The sequence below is a fragment of the Puntigrus tetrazona genome, unplaced genomic scaffold (genome assembly GCF_018831695.1).
Source record: "Puntigrus tetrazona isolate hp1 unplaced genomic scaffold, ASM1883169v1 S000000008, whole genome shotgun sequence".
Classification (NCBI taxonomy): Eukaryota; Metazoa; Chordata; class Actinopteri; order Cypriniformes; family Cyprinidae; genus Puntigrus; species Puntigrus tetrazona.
In genome coordinates this window covers 913884-929674 of record NW_025047688.1, presented here as the reverse complement: position 1 = coordinate 929674, position 15791 = coordinate 913884, and the positions used below count along the sequence as shown (strand labels likewise).

The following is a 15791-nucleotide window of genomic DNA, read 5'->3' as shown; positions in this document are numbered from 1 at the left end:
ATTTATACTTCAGCTAACACACTTCATGCATACCATGTGTGCTATAAGAAACACTCTTTAAACGTCATCTGTTGTTTCTGTGTCAAGGCTAATAATCGCACACTTCGTGAGAAGATTCTTCAGGTGAATCCCCTGGTGGAGGCGTTTGGTAACGCATGCACGGCCATTAACGATAACTCCAGCCGCTTTGGGAAGTATCTGGAGATGAAGTTCACACCTACAGGGGCCGTGATGGGCGCTAAGATCTCTGAGTATCTTCTGGAGAAATCAAGAGTCATCAAACAGGCTACGTGAGAAACCACTGGGCTAAGATCTGCGGCCATTTCTAACACTGATTCACAGCTCCCATTCACAGCTGTTATATTTTATTTTTTCAGGGGCGAGAAAAACTTCCACATATTTTACTACATCTATGCTGGTCTTTACCACCAAGACAACCTCAAGAGATACAGGCTGCCCAACAAAACCGCCCCCAGGTTTGTGAGTTTATTTGGCCTCTTATAAAGATCCAGATCAGCGTCACTGACGGAGATCAGACATTGACGCTACTGTTCTGTTCTTTCAGATACATTGACTGTGTTAATGGTAAAGTGATGCAGGACATCATCTCTAGCAAACTCTACAAGGAGCAGTTTGATGCCATTCAGGACTGTTTCCGTATAATAGGATTCACCGAAGAGGTACAGCTGGAAATCTAGTTTATATTTCTTAATCCTATATCGTTATTAAAGGGGTAGTTCAGCCCCAGTGATGTATATTTTTTATATGCAGGAAGTGAATTCTGTGTACAGAATTCTATCAGCCATTTTAAACACAGGAAATATTGAGTTTACATCCACCAGCTCCCAACATCAGAGCGACAAGAGTGAGGTGCCCGACTCTGAGGCCTTAGATAATGGTAAGAGCCGTAAAAGATGATTAAATACAAATAATATAAAATATATCATAACACAGTAAACAATCTGATTTAACTGGCTAACCCTTAACTACATACAGTATTACATATACAGCTTACATATACTGCTGTATAATCACTCAGTCATGTTTAATTATTTATTAGTTAGTTTTAACGGAAGTTAGTTGGGTAGTTCATTGCCTACAGGTCACTATATTGTCTGATTTCATGTTAAAATAAATGCACTAAAATGTATTTTAAATATATATTTGTGTACTTACTTAAAGTATGCTGACCCAGGTGAAAAGCACTTCCATAATGTACTTAAACTGCTCTATTTCTGCACACTAATTTGGTACTTAATACACTAAAAGTGATTCTTAGACAAGATACAAAAAAGATACAAAAGCTGTCACTGGGGCGGTACATTTTCAAAAGGTACACTTTTGTACCTATTAGGTTGAAATGGGTTCACTTTAAGTACTAATACGTACTTTTAAGGTACCAAAATGACTCCTTTAGGTACAAACGTGTACCTTTAGAAAAGGTACTGCCCCAGCGACAGCTTTTGTACCTTTATTTCTGAAAGTGTTGATTGGGCTAAAGTGGAACTATTGCAAGTATACTTGAGCTAGACTTCAAATATCTTGCATTTAAAGATATTATTCAAAGTTCATAAAATCCTCTTTAACAGTGAAATTTAAAAAAAATAAAATAAAACATTTAGGCTTAATATTAAGAAATGTGCATTGTGCAAAAGTGAGGCTCCAAATAAAGTTTAATTATAATTTTCAGTAGTAAATATGTTAATACATTTGAACTATACCTAGTATGAAGTAAATGTATTTTAAATATACAGTAGTCAACATTTGAAGTGGATCAAAAAAGTTAATCAATGACAATTTTAATGAAAGAAAAAGATCCATTTCAAATGTTGACTACTGTAGTAATTTTTTTTAACTTTTTTAATTTTTAAGGTAGTTAAACCAGTAATGTAATATTTTGAAATACTCTATTTCAAATATTAGATTAAATATACTGATTAATTTGGTTATTCAAATGCTACTTCACACAACATTGACAATCGCCACGTTGCAGCACATCACTTCTCATACATTCAACAGTCAGATGAAGCCAAATTATGTTCAAGCACTGATCGATGACAGCAGACATCAATGGTGGTAATACATTGATTGGCCAAAGCGTGTCTGTTGCCGTTGGTCAGTGTTGATATGTTCAAGATGGATTCATTATTGATGCTTTTATGTTTAGTATTTTAAACCTTTCAGAGATGTTACATTTCATGAATGTTTGTGAGTTTCCATCAGCAGAACCCACATTCTTCTAATGAAATAAGTTAGAAGTACCTTTTGAAAGGCAAAAGATGAGAGGCATAGGTCCATAGGTTCCCGATGTTCTTCTGTCTGTATCTGCTGTGTTCAGCGGCCGCTCTGCTCAGCATCGGCTCTGAGGAGCTTCAGGAAGCTTTGACCTCCCACTGCGTGGTAACTCGAGGAGAAACCATCATTCGCACCAACACCGTGGACAAGGCCACTGACGTGAGAGACGCCATGTCTAAAGCCCTGTATGGACGCCTCTTCAGCTGGATAGTAAACCGCATCAATGCACTGCTGCAGCCTGACACTAACATCTGGTATGAGAAAATATTACCGTTCCTTAACAGGGATGCATCCTTCAGTTTAAGGTTAAAATACAACCGATACTACCATTTCAGACAAATTTGAACTTAAACCTCACAATCGTCTTAAACAAATAGTTTACTGAAAAATTTAAACTCTGCCGTAAGCCACTGAAAAAAACAAACAAACGTTTAATATGCATTTGTAGTGTAGCCTGTGTTGAATCTTAAATGTCATAAAAGGGATAGTTAACCCAAAAACTATTTTGTCATTATTTACTCACCCTTTAAGGCGTTCCAAAAAAAAGATATTTTGAAGAATATTGGGTTACACTTTATTTTAAGGTATCAGTATTACAGTGTAATTATATAGTTAAGTATTAATTATACAGTTGAGTAATATTAATGTACTATAAGGTTAGAGTTAGGATTATTGTTACTTGCATTCATAACTAATTGTTATTAAAATACAAAGTATATGTAGCATATGTAACAAGGACACCTTAAAATAAAGTGTTAACTAATATTGTTAACCAAACAGTTGCTGGTAGATGTTGACTTCTGTAGTATTTTATGTTTGGTTATCAACATTCTTCAAAATTTCTTCTTTCATCTCTCATTTGGGAACTATCAGATGGCCTTTTATTTATTATTAAAGCATAGATACTGTTAGAATTTCAATTACACTGAAGTGAACATTCAATACAATTAAGCACACTTTATTTTTCACATATATTTGCTGTTTTCCTAGCCTGATTTTTCAGCCTGTGTCCCGTAGAGCTCATCTTTGTTAATTGACTTTTAGCTCAAGCTAATTTAACGATAACTTCAAGGTAAATTCTGAGCTTTCATCCCGATCTCGCTCCTTGAATCTTTCCGTTACGGATGCGTTTACATGCGCTAGCATCATCTCCAGCGATGACCTCCAGTCTAACCACCACAAAGCTCAGAATATTAATATCCACAGCAAAAGAAGAAAAGAGCTACAAAAAAGAGGGGTTTTTATAAATTTTTGATACAGAGTTACATTGAAAAAAATAATATGCAGATGATTAAAAAGACTTCAGAGAGAGTGGAAAAGCCGTTCATTGATCCGAGCGAATCCTGTCAGACATCAGCCACGGGCTTGTCAGAGAAACTCACATCTTCCACCTCCATACACACCATCCAAATTCTGCCATTTCCACTCCAATCAGCAACGCGTTCAGCGTTATTGCCACTAATAACCTGTTAGCAGGAGCAGAAGGTGACCCCTGGTCGCTGTCTGAGGAGTTTGGAGGAGATCGCGACTGACTGAATGTTCAGAGACGAGCGTCCGAGCTCTTCCTAAGCTGAAATGACACTCTCACGCAGACCTGTGTTTTTAAAGCTCTTTGTTTTTGTGTTTTCTTGGTTGACAGGTCGTAAAATATTTAGTTGTTTGGGTCATTAGAGTGCTTATGGCCTAAATGTGTTGTGACGGTCGGATAATGTTTGGCTCTTCGTGTCTTTGAAGTGCGGCTGAGAGTGGGATGAACGTGGGGATTTTGGACATCTTTGGTTTCGAAAACTTCAAGAAGAACTCATTTGAGCAGCTGTGCATCAACATCGCTAATGAACAGATCCAGTTCTACTTCAATCAACACATCTTTGCCCTGGAACAGGTGAGACTTTCTTTCTGCACTTTCTCTGAGTTTATCTTAAACCCGCCACCATCTTTGAATGCATCTGCATCGGTTTAAAAAGCAAAGAAAGAAGCGGTATTTAATAAATAACTTAGGTGTGCTTAAAGCTGTATATAGTAAGCGAGTACACCATGAATCAATTATCCAGGGTGCCAAAAGTTATGGGCTGCAGCTCTAAAGAAAGTACACATTTAAATGGTTGTTTCTATGCTTTAAGTTTTTGCTTTTAAATGCATTTTAAATTATTGTTTTAATAATTAGTAAAATTCATATTGTCCATGCAAATCAATGTGTCTAGTGTTCACTTCATTTGCCAAAAAGAAATTGTACACTGGCACATTCAGACTGGTGTTTCTGAAATCTTTGATATGTAGGATTTGTCAAAATGGCATGACGGCATTCCTTCATAATTACTACACTGTGAAAAGGAGAGCTTATTAGCTAAGATGCTTTACAATAATATAATGTCATATTTTCTGACTAACTATATAGTTAACTTGAATATTAAATATCAAAAATATTTGATAGTTTAAAATGTATATTAAATGCAATTAGCTGAATTTAGTTGTTTCTGATTCACTTACATAGGATGTAAATGTACCCCTATTATGGGTAATGGCATTTTTCCAAACCCATCATTTGCGTGACGCTAATCTGCAGTGATTGGTCTCATTTTAATTTCTTCATGCCTGTAATGCCTGACGTAATGTCCAAAAGCAGCACCTAGTGGTGAAGAATGAATTAGCATTTTCAGTCAGACCAACGTGAAAAGATTAACAAGTGGGCGGACAATATGCTAACGTTTCATGTTGACATCAACATCAAACAGCTGTGAAATCGTTTTAAAAACAACTTCCTTCAATTATTAACTCTTTCTTTGAATAAAGACATCTTTAACATGTATATGGTGCACTTTCAGATTTAAAACCAGGAGGTTTTCACTGCTTGAACGCTCCTTTGTAAAAAATCCATAATAGGAGCACTTTAAGTACATCTTTATATGTAGCATCATCTTGTATTTTATTAAGAAGTGTGTCTGTGTGTGTTTGTTGAGATCGAGTATCAGAGTGAAGCTGTAGATGCCAGTCTGGTGGAGTATGAGGACAACAGGCCCATTCTGGACATGTTTCTACAGAAGCCCATGGGTTTATTGTCTCTGCTGGACGAGGAGAGCCGCTTCCCACAGGCCACCGACCAAACGCTCGTCGGTAATACTCATTTAAATGGTATCCAGCATGCATTTGTTTTAAAAAAGAATGCTAATAGCAAATCAAAATGAACAGAACAGTGGCATTGTAATCATTTTGATAAGATGAGAGGCCAGTTTGATAAGATTGCTCACTCACCCTCTGTATTTGTCTGTAGATAAGTTCCAGGATAACCTAAGAAACAAGTACTTCTGGACACCCAAGCGTGTGGAGCTTTGCTTCGGCATCCAGCATTATGCTGGCAAGGTAAAGAGAAAACTAGTTCATGAAATCTCATCTACCATTTTATTTGAAGGACCTACAGTTTCATATGAATAGAAATTCTGTGTTCTGTGTTTATTTGATCGAAATACATATATTAATGCTATTGTCAGATATGATTTCACAATATTGCAGTAATTCCTTACAACATGAATCATTGTTATGTCAGAATATGAATATTTCCTGCAGTTTCTCAAGTAAAAGTGTGCAATAATAACACATTAAAGAAGACATATTATGCCCTTTTAAAATATGTAATATAAGTCTCTGGTGTCCCCAGAATGTGTCTTTGAGGTTTCAGCTCAAAATGCCTCTCAGATCATTCATTATTTTGAATAGAAGCAGAAACAGGCTGATTTTCATGTCTGTCTTTTTAAATGCAAATGAGCTACTGCTCCCCACCCCCTTTTTCAGAATAGATCTGCGCCATTACAGCTCATACCTGCTAAAAACATCTGTTTTGATTCTGATGATCATGGTTATTGCGCTGAAATCATGCATTTCTAACCATATTAGTTTGAACTTGTGTTATGTTAAGTTCTCATTGACACACCGCTTCACATTGAAAACACAAAAACAACCAATTAATTATGTCTGTGAAGGTAGGCTACATATAAATAAATGAAAATAAATTGCATGTTTATATTAAAGAAAAAGGCTGATTTTAGCACTTAAAACGTGGAAATGTCGATTTTTTTATGTCACCTGTAATGTCTTGCATTTCTCTTTCAGGTGTTGTATAATGTCACTGGTTTTCTGGAGAAGAACCGGGACACCCTTCCTGCAGATATTGTGGTGGTTTTGAGGACGTCAGAGAACAAACTCCTGCAGCAGCTGTTCTCCAGCCCGCTCACTAAAACAGGTACCAGAATCATTCAGCATTATCATGTCACAGCCAATCAGAACTGACCGTCAAGGTCAACCGTGTCCCAGATATCTCTTGAGAAATACTGAGGCGCCACAGAGCTACTAGGAGGCTGGAAGCTTCAGATTAACTGAAACGCAGTGAGGGTAAACCTGTCCCAATCATTTGAGATGTTTCACACCACATTTTCACCATCAAGAGGTCACTGGGTCAAGTCAGGGCCAATGGGTGAGAGCTACGTTAAAATTCATGACAGAGGACTGTAAAATGTTAAGAGCTGTTGGTGTAAATGTTTGTTGTTAAATGGTAAAGCAGTCATTTGAAAGTGATGTTCACACTTTACCCCAGACACCTGTAGTAGTAAAAGCGCTTCTCTTTGTCAATGTGTCATTTTGCTTTGGAAAAAAAGGCCAATCTCAGATGCACAGAGCTGCTGAGTGAATATTTCCACAAATGTAGGGCACGAAATACAAATAAAAATGTTCTTATGTATGTATAAAATTCTAGTATGAAATTCAAATACGTGAAAACATTACGAATGGATAATTGGTTTTCACGTAACAGGGTTTTTTAATGTAATGCTTTAATTTGCAAAGAAATTTGTAGAATATTTAGAAAAATGTAAAATAATAATAACAATAACAATAACAATAACACAGATAATACTAACAAAATCACAGTTTACACAAAAATATGCAACTATCTCTTATAGCAATAAATCAGCATGTTAGAATGATTAAAGTAGAAACATATACAGTATATATTTTTTAATTGTGATGATATTTCATAATATACTGTTTTACTATATTTTAGAACACAGCCTTGATTTGAATGCAGCCCTGATAAGAAACAAAAATAAAAAAAATTCTATGTAGTACTTGAATGTGCACTGTCAAAACAGAAATGCTGTAAACACAGAGCATTGTGGGAAATATATCAGTTCTCTCTTTAAATGGATTGTGATTTACTTATGAAAGCATTTCCAGTATGGTGTTTGTGTGAGTTTCGAGTTGAAAACGTGTTCTGACGTGTGCTCGCTGATATTACAGTGTGATTGTGTAGATGTTCAGACTCAACAAACGAGCTGAATTCAGACACTGCGGCCACAGTCTTTGTCTCTCTCTCTCTCTCTCTCTCTCTCACTCGCTCTCTTTCTCTGTTTCTCTCTCTTTCTTTATAAATACAAATCTCTCCCCCCATTATCTCTGGAGTGGCTGATCTCCAGGCAGAAGAATAGTGGAATAGAAAGGAAGGATAGAGCTGTGGATGGATGTGTTTTCATTTCCTCTAAGCTGTCCGCTAGGCTCCCGCCGCTTCTCTGCTATCTATTGGAGTTTGGGATATTCCAGCGATAAGGTTCTCAAATACCCAGAGGAAGAAAAGCAGCTATTTAGCCCAGTAAACTGCTTTTCCTCTGCTATCGTTCTGCCAGCCAGGTGCTTAGTCAAGCCAAGAGTTGCTAGACGGTCACTCGACTTAGGAAGGTGTGAATAGGAGCACGCTGGGTAATTATAAGATGTGTATTTTCATGCGTCTCTTTAGTTAAGCCGTTATGTGGCTGGCCGCTGCCTTCGGCTACCTGTTAATGAGTGTGTTTAATCAGAGCCCAATGAAAAAGATTTGAAGAACCGTCTTTTCCAGTGAATGAGCTGAGCTTGTGTTAAAGAGCAGGACACTTTGCTAAATGGAATAGGGAAATTTTATTGGTCAGTTTTGAGGTATCTGTGTGTGTGTGTGTGTGTGTGTGAATAGAGAGAGCTTGCTTCCATTTAGTTCCAAATCATAAGATTTTTTAAATGGTATTCAAAAGGAGATGATGGGTTATTATTTCAGTGGAATTCGAAAGTAGATATTCTAAACAAAAGTTAACAAATAAATATCATAACAAGCTATTAAAAATATTGTCATTGCTTCCTTAAATATGTACATATCACAGTGATTTTTTTTAAGCATACAGTACCAGTTTTATTTGAGTGGAATTAGTATTATTATTAGTATTAGCATTAGTATTAACATTATTATTAGTAATATTGTTATTTAATATCACTGCAGTGTCTTGTTTTTATTTTTTGTTTTTTTTTGAGAAAACCTAGCATAGAAATACAAGACATTTTAAAGGCTCGGTTGCTACACATTTTTACATATTTAAAAATAAATTAAAAAAATATTTTTTTTTCTTTTCTTTGCATTTTCTTAGGCTCCTATGTTTATTATGTTCTGTTATTTAACTTTAATGGCAATACAAATAACCTATTCATTGCCATTAACGTGAAATTAATGAACCTACACACAGGAGCCCGATTAAAAACGCTATATATATGTATATAATAATATCCCTCCTCCTTTTTTCAAAGGACAATAAGTAAGTGGACAGTTGACTTAAAAGCAGGTGTGGGCCATTATTTCTATGTAAATTAAGCAGGTATGGTCTGGAGTTGACTCAAGTGCGTCATTTGCATTTGGAAGCTGTGAACCACATCATGTGGACAAAGGATGTCTCCATACCAGTGAAACAGATGATTGTTAGACTTCAAAAACAAAACAAATCCATCACAGAGAGAGAGCGGGAACATTAGGAGCTGCCAAATTAACAGAAAAACACATGCTCTGGACGTCCACAGAGGAAAAGTGTGGTGATGATAGGAGGATCCTCTCCACAGTGAAGAAAAACCCTGACGAGAAGAAGACTCTCCAGGAGCCAGACATGTCTAAAATCAAGAGAAGACTTCACCAGACAAGCATCATCTGTGAAACATGGAGCAGTCTGATGAATGAGCCTGGCTTCCAGTGGCTGGGTTACTGTGTTTAGTGATTATGAGACAGAAGACAGAAGACAACCGGATGAATTCTGGAGTGGACAGGGATATACTCTCTGTCCAGAGCCAGTTGATTGGGCGGCTCTTCATAGTACAAATGGACAATAACCGAAAACTTATAGCAAAAGCAACCCACTAGTTGTTATAGTTAAAAAAGTGGAATATTCTTCAAGTCAATACCCTGATCTAATCCAGCTTGATCTCGTGATCATATGTAGGTACGAAAACATTTACGAGCATTAAATGTACATTTTTGTAAGTTTTCGCTGATGCTAAAACATAGTTTAGACGTATTTCAAAGCATTTTAAAACGTACAAAACTAAATATTAAATATTTGCATGTCTTTTATATAACTAATGTATCCGTATCAGTGCATTTGAATCGTTTTGTCAATACGCAATTTATTTTTTAGAGCCTTTAACCTACCTATAGCTATCCAGGAAAATAACCATTTTCAGTATCCTGTCGTAAAACCTGTCGTTTGAAGCGGCAACATTTGAATTTGTAACGAGTGTCATTCAGGCGCGGGCTTCTACTTCTTCTTTTAGGATTTAATGGCGACTAAATCAACTAAACAGGTGCATTCCCGCCACCTTCCAGGCTGTAGAGGAGTGTGAAGCACTTTCTGAATAGGAAGCAGGCGCGGGCTTTACCGTTCACGGTTTCTAGTCTCGCTGCTCGGAATAGGGGTGAAGATCTCAGAGTAAATGCTTGGATTTGAGTGTTCCTCTCAATCCTATGGATCTCGAAGATTTGGAGTACAGCGCACAAATTAAATTGTTTCATTGTGTTATCAGTCACAGCATGTCAGAGAAAATGCCTTTTGTGGCCCATGGCACGTAAATTAGACATTGGCAAGTAAAGATTAAACTATTGCAGAAATGTAATTTTTAAGGGTTTAAAATTATGCCTTTTTAACATTTAAAAGGCCTATTTTTGCAGCAAAAATCACACGGAACAGAATGAAATGTTATCATTTAATATTAAGTAAACTATTTAACAGTTGCAAACAAGGTCGTTAATATAACTGCTCAAAACAACAAAAATAAGAAACTTAATATTCATAGGAATCCATTTTTAGGTGTAGTGAATATACATTTTGTGCGTTTAAATGCTGAAAATATGTCAATTTTTTAAGTTTTGGTGCCTGTTACAAAGTAAATGTACGTTTTATAGAGCAACATTTTACATAAAATGTATATGAATCATGAGATCACATTGAGCTGCCCTTCACTTGCTGAAGACTAAAGGCAGAAAGAGCCACAAACAAGAATCAGCTGCAGTACAGGCCTGGCAAATCATCACAAAGAAGAAACACAGTCTGCTGATATGCCTGTAAGGATTATCAACAAATTATTGAAAAACGAAAACGAGGGACTGTAACCAAAAAATGGTTGTATTCATAAGAATCTGATGCTATACTTTTGCTCAACTCTTTGAATAAAAACCTAAAGTGATTCATCTTGATTGTTTTAATTATATTCTGCTGGCATACAGAGCCAAAACTATTAAAATTGCATCAGTGTCCATATATATTTTAAATTCAAAATTATAAGCAATTAAAATAAAATTTTATTCCACTTCACATTAACATTTTTCGTCACAGAAAATCACTAAATTATTCTTCGTGAGCATAAGAGTCAAAAATTACAAATCTCACCAAAGCAAAGAAAAACCTTGCGTGAAATGTACACTCCCTTTTAATATAAATATTGTCGAAAAATTCATTTACATGATTCACAGTCAACTGATTGAATGAATAATGAATCTGAAAGAACTTTTATTAAACGAAAGAACTCTGTGCAAAAACAAATAGCTCTTGATATGAAAAGGGTCTTTGATGTATCTAATACGCTACAAAGAATCACTGAGCCTTTATTTTAAAGTGTGTAGCCATAATCCTCATGACTTCAATCACCTGATCGTTTTAATCTGCCGGGCAAAATACCTGGTGGCTTGCATTTGCATATATTTTCATTGTTCTCTGTTTTTTTGCTGTTATCTTTATGAATTCTGGCAGAGCCTGATATAATCTGTTTGTCCTTGGTGACTTTGTGAAGCTGCTTTTCCTCTTCACAGTTCAGACCAGTAGGGGTCAGGCTTGATGATTCGATCACGTCTCAATCGCTGAGCTTCTTTGTAGGATTCTGTTCTGAAGTCGCCGATGTGTGTAGCACATGCACATGCTGTACATTATAGCTTTATCATAAGTCCTGTGCCGAAAAATGATGTCTATTTAAGTGCTGTGGAGGTTTATTTAGAAATAAGGTGAAAATTAGCACACAGTAATGGTCAGTTTATATTGCTAGGCTGTTTTGTTGTACTCCAAGGTCAGAGTTTTATACCGTACATTGTGCAATTGTAAACTGTAGATTCATTTTTAAATATATTCATGGTTAATTGATGCTTTGTTATTCGTTAACCACACCAAATTAGGTTTATATGAATGTATAAGTGGTCACTATCTTTTTTTTCCCCACTCTTTTAAATCATATTTTGACACAACTAATTCATTTTAAATACTCCTGCAGTGAAATATACATTTTTCTTCACAGTCTTTCAATTAATATGAGCTCATAAAGACACGTGCATAATCATCATGAAGAATTAGCAAAAAGCCTTGAGGAAAAAAGCACGCTTAACTGTACTTAATGTGCACTTGCGCGTATTTCAATCTTAAGAGTGTTTAAGAAAGGTTTTAAATGCTTGCAGATAATATAATATTAATGAAGTTAATGGCCTCTTAAGTGTACACTTTCATGACAATGTTTCGTAAAAAACTTTTATTAAAAAGTATCAAATCGTGTGCCGTTAGTACTTTTAAGTAAATTTTTAAATCATCATTTTATTATTCTATTCTTGTGCTTTAAAATGAAGTCAACTTACATAATTAATGTGTTGCTTAACATATTCTTTCTTTCTTTTTCTGTAACCTAACATACATTATCTTAATTTTAATTGAGTTATGTGATATTATATTTAAAGTACATTTATTTGAAATCTACTAAATTACATATATTTAAATACATGACATACCGGTTTTAATGCGCATGTAAACCGTAGTTCAGTTCAATGAATGCTTAGCGGATAGGCAGTGCATTTTAACCATATTACATTGACAAGAAGTAATTGTAAAATTATACATACAGAAAATAAGTGATTGCATTGAGTATAATTTCAAAGTATAATACATTTTCATTTAATTAAAAATAGCATGCACTTAAATGCCTTTCAGTTTATTTCCATAGTTATCTCCTACTATTTAAAGCATGATAAAGTGCTTATTTTTCACACAGTGAAATGGTTTTAGACTGAGCATAGCACTGGTAAAGTCCTCCAAACAGCTTTTATTGATCAGACAAGTGCAGTGTGCAGTCCGCTTTAATAACTCCTTGTTCGTCTCTGCAAGTAGCCCCACATAAACTGTTTGTCTGAAGCTTTTGTCTGGTTGTCTAAAGTATATTTTCATGCACTTTCGTCTGGTGCTGAAACTAACAGCTGTGATTTCTGTACAAAAAAATGAGAGAAAAGCTTTGTTTAGTTTTTGATTGGTTGTCTGTTTTTTACTTGCCGTAAACTGTTCTAGCACTATATAGTTTTTTGGCTTTACACTTTATGTATTTGGCATAGCGATTCGACTAGAAACATTCAATTGTAGTAATGAAGACACTTTTAAAAGACATCCACACACACTTTTACAAATAACAAATTACTCAGATGTTTGGGACAATTACGGTTTCAGGAAAATCTGTATTTAAGAGACCGAGGGGCATGAACTGCCCGATGTTGTTATAGGAAACATCGCAGTAAAATTAGGATTTAGCATTGTATAAAGTTGCAGAGAGGTTAGATGTCTCTTCAAACCTTTGAAACGGCAGAATAAACACCGGCGCCCATTAGAAGGCCATCCTCTGGTTTGGGTCTGGGGTCGGCCTGCAGTCCATGTGGTGCTGTTTTGTCAGAGGAAATGGATTATATTTGCATGAACAAATTCCCCTAAAGCCAGAGCTCTTGTGTGGATTTGGGGGTTGGAGGTGTTTGGTTTGGCCCTGTACTGGAAAACTCCATGGGGCTTTTACTGCAGGCCTGTGGCCACACTGCATGTATGTGCTCCTCTGTGCGGCCTTTCAGAGGATTTGCATCGAACATCTGTGCTCTGGAACAGAACCGTATGCTGTTCTGGTTACTGTCAGATAGAGATGGTCGCTCTCGAGGTCTCTGGAGAGGAACTGATAGTGTTTTTGCTGTATAGGAAATTGCAGAGCGCAGAACTGATTGTTGAGCAGTATGATATGGACCGAGTCAGACCGGCTATTGACATTTACACGTCAAAACCTAGTGAGGTCTCAGTGTGATCAGATTTGGGCAGTTTACGTTGTATTAGATTCGTTCCAGTGAGACGTACAGAACATTCAGTTTAAACCGTGATAAACATAAAAGGGTTGTTCAACTATTAAAGAGATAGTTTACCCAAAATAAAAATGACACACAATCATAATGTCTTACACTCATAATGTCGTTATAAAGCTGTATGACTTTATTTCTTCCACTAGGAATAACTCAAAGAAATGTTTAACAGAATTTCATATTTTCTCAGTGTTTCGAAGTCCCAGAGTTGGGCTGCCTAAACGCTCTTTCCGTGGGATTTGATTTTTTTCCTGGGTGAAGTGACAACATGCAGTAAAATGATTTTTAGCTCCCAGAATGCAACTTTCATCAGGGGAACCCTGCTAAAAAAAAAAGAAGTGTATTTTACCCCACCGAAATGCTATTTTTAACGGGAATCCCCCCTGAAAAGTGATTAGGCTAGTTTTGAGTAGCACTTGGGTGGCAACCCTGTATTTTCTGTTATTTTTCCTTCTAAAGACTCTTATTTTGATATTCTTGTTCCTGTGGACTCATGTTTTCCTATCTTGTTTATGTTACTCAGTGTGGTTACCTGTTTCTTATTATTTATGGCACAGTGTTTTATTTCAGACTATTTATGCGTTAATCCAGATATTTGACAAACATCTCTGCTTCTTGACCTTAGACTAATGATATTCAGTCAACTAAAAACAATTCATATTGCAAAAATATGACTAAAACTAAATGGCATTTTAGTCAAAAGTCTATGACTGAAACTCAGTCAAAATTTCTGTCAAAATTAACACTGGTTCCACGTAATTAGTTAATTTGAACCAATAGTCCTGTAATCCTGCATTTGCTAGTATTTCCTCTCCTACTACAAGTACGTGTCATGCACTACCAAAGAGGCCAAAGAAATTGGTAGAAATAGAGATCTGAGAGACTTTGACAAGGCTCAGGTGGCTGCGGGATTGAACCTGGACCTCGGAGCAGTGGAAGAATGAATAATGTGGCCCATTTTCTTTCACACCTTCTTCCGTTATTTCTTTTACATCACGTGGATGGCCATGCGCGAGTATGCAATGTTAAGTGTTCTGCTGGGATATTTTGATAGCTTTTTTACACCTAAATGAAGAAGAAAAGAGCATATCGTGGTTTTTATTTTCAGTGTTGTATTGACTGCATTCAGCGAGATCCTACTGTAGATCAGTCATCCTATTCAGCGTTGTGCTCTCACGAGTATTACGAGCTTTCAAATAGGAGAACCACTTTTTAACTTCAGCTTGACCTCAGGGCAGCGCTGTGTTAGGTCGACAAAATCCCTCGCTGCTTCTCCGACTGTGATATTGGTTCTTAGTCACACTAAACCGGCCCAGCAGACCATCTCCTGATTAAAGCGACACGCATACAAGAAGCCATAGCCCTTCACAGTGGACAGAACTAACGTGACTCTCAAACGGACGGCTCAAAGCGCCTCTGGTCAAGCGTTGAACGGAGAGGGGAGATGAGGGCAGGGTATCTCGGACTGGAACAATCACATTTGCCAGCTTTCCGAGGTGAGTTTTGAGAATATTTATTTAAAAGAGCGGAGAGCGTCTGAATAAGAGATGAAGTATGAGGAAAAGCCAGGAGATACGAAGGCGCTTTCCTCAGCAGAAGTCAGCTCGTGTAGACTGCTGTCTGACAACTTTGATTGTCCCCTGTGCCGACAGCTCGTTCCTGGGCTTCACACGCATTCGCTAGGATGAAAGGTGTCATACTGATGCAGGGATTGCTTTATAATCCAGGGCACATTGACTATTCTGGTCAATAGAAAGGCAACACAAGTGGCAGCTTGGGCCGCTGTTCTCTGCGAGAATCTTGCTGGGCTTAATTTTCAAAGTGAATGCACAGGGCTTTCTTTCTCTTTTTTTTTCCCCCCGTCTCCCGTTCGGCAGCTTGTGTCAGAAGCACATGTGAGGAGAGATGCTGGGTGTCATCCTTTTTCACAGGCCTGTGACTTAACAGACAGATTGACCTGATGGGAAGAGCGCGCACGCACACACACACACAGATTTCCTTTCATTGTGTCCTGACCTCTCTCGGATTCTGGCTC

General features: G+C 36.8%; 1 protein-coding gene across 1 annotated transcript in view; it reads left to right on the top strand.

Annotated features, from left to right (window-relative positions):
• The window catches only part of LOC122332329 (myosin-IIIb-like), a 64349-nt gene that overhangs the window by 32716 nt on the left and 15842 nt on the right, over window positions 1–15791 (top strand). Inside the window, exons 16-24 of the mRNA XM_043229658.1 lie at window positions 88–290; window positions 378–476; window positions 566–680; window positions 772–898; window positions 2339–2549; window positions 4030–4177; window positions 5253–5406; window positions 5564–5652; window positions 6400–6529. Of these exons, the coding sequence (XP_043085593.1) occupies window positions 88–290; window positions 378–476; window positions 566–680; window positions 772–898; window positions 2339–2549; window positions 4030–4177; window positions 5253–5406; window positions 5564–5652; window positions 6400–6529 (1276 nt within the window). The remainder of the gene's footprint in view (window positions 1–87; window positions 291–377; window positions 477–565; window positions 681–771; window positions 899–2338; window positions 2550–4029; window positions 4178–5252; window positions 5407–5563; window positions 5653–6399; window positions 6530–15791) is intronic.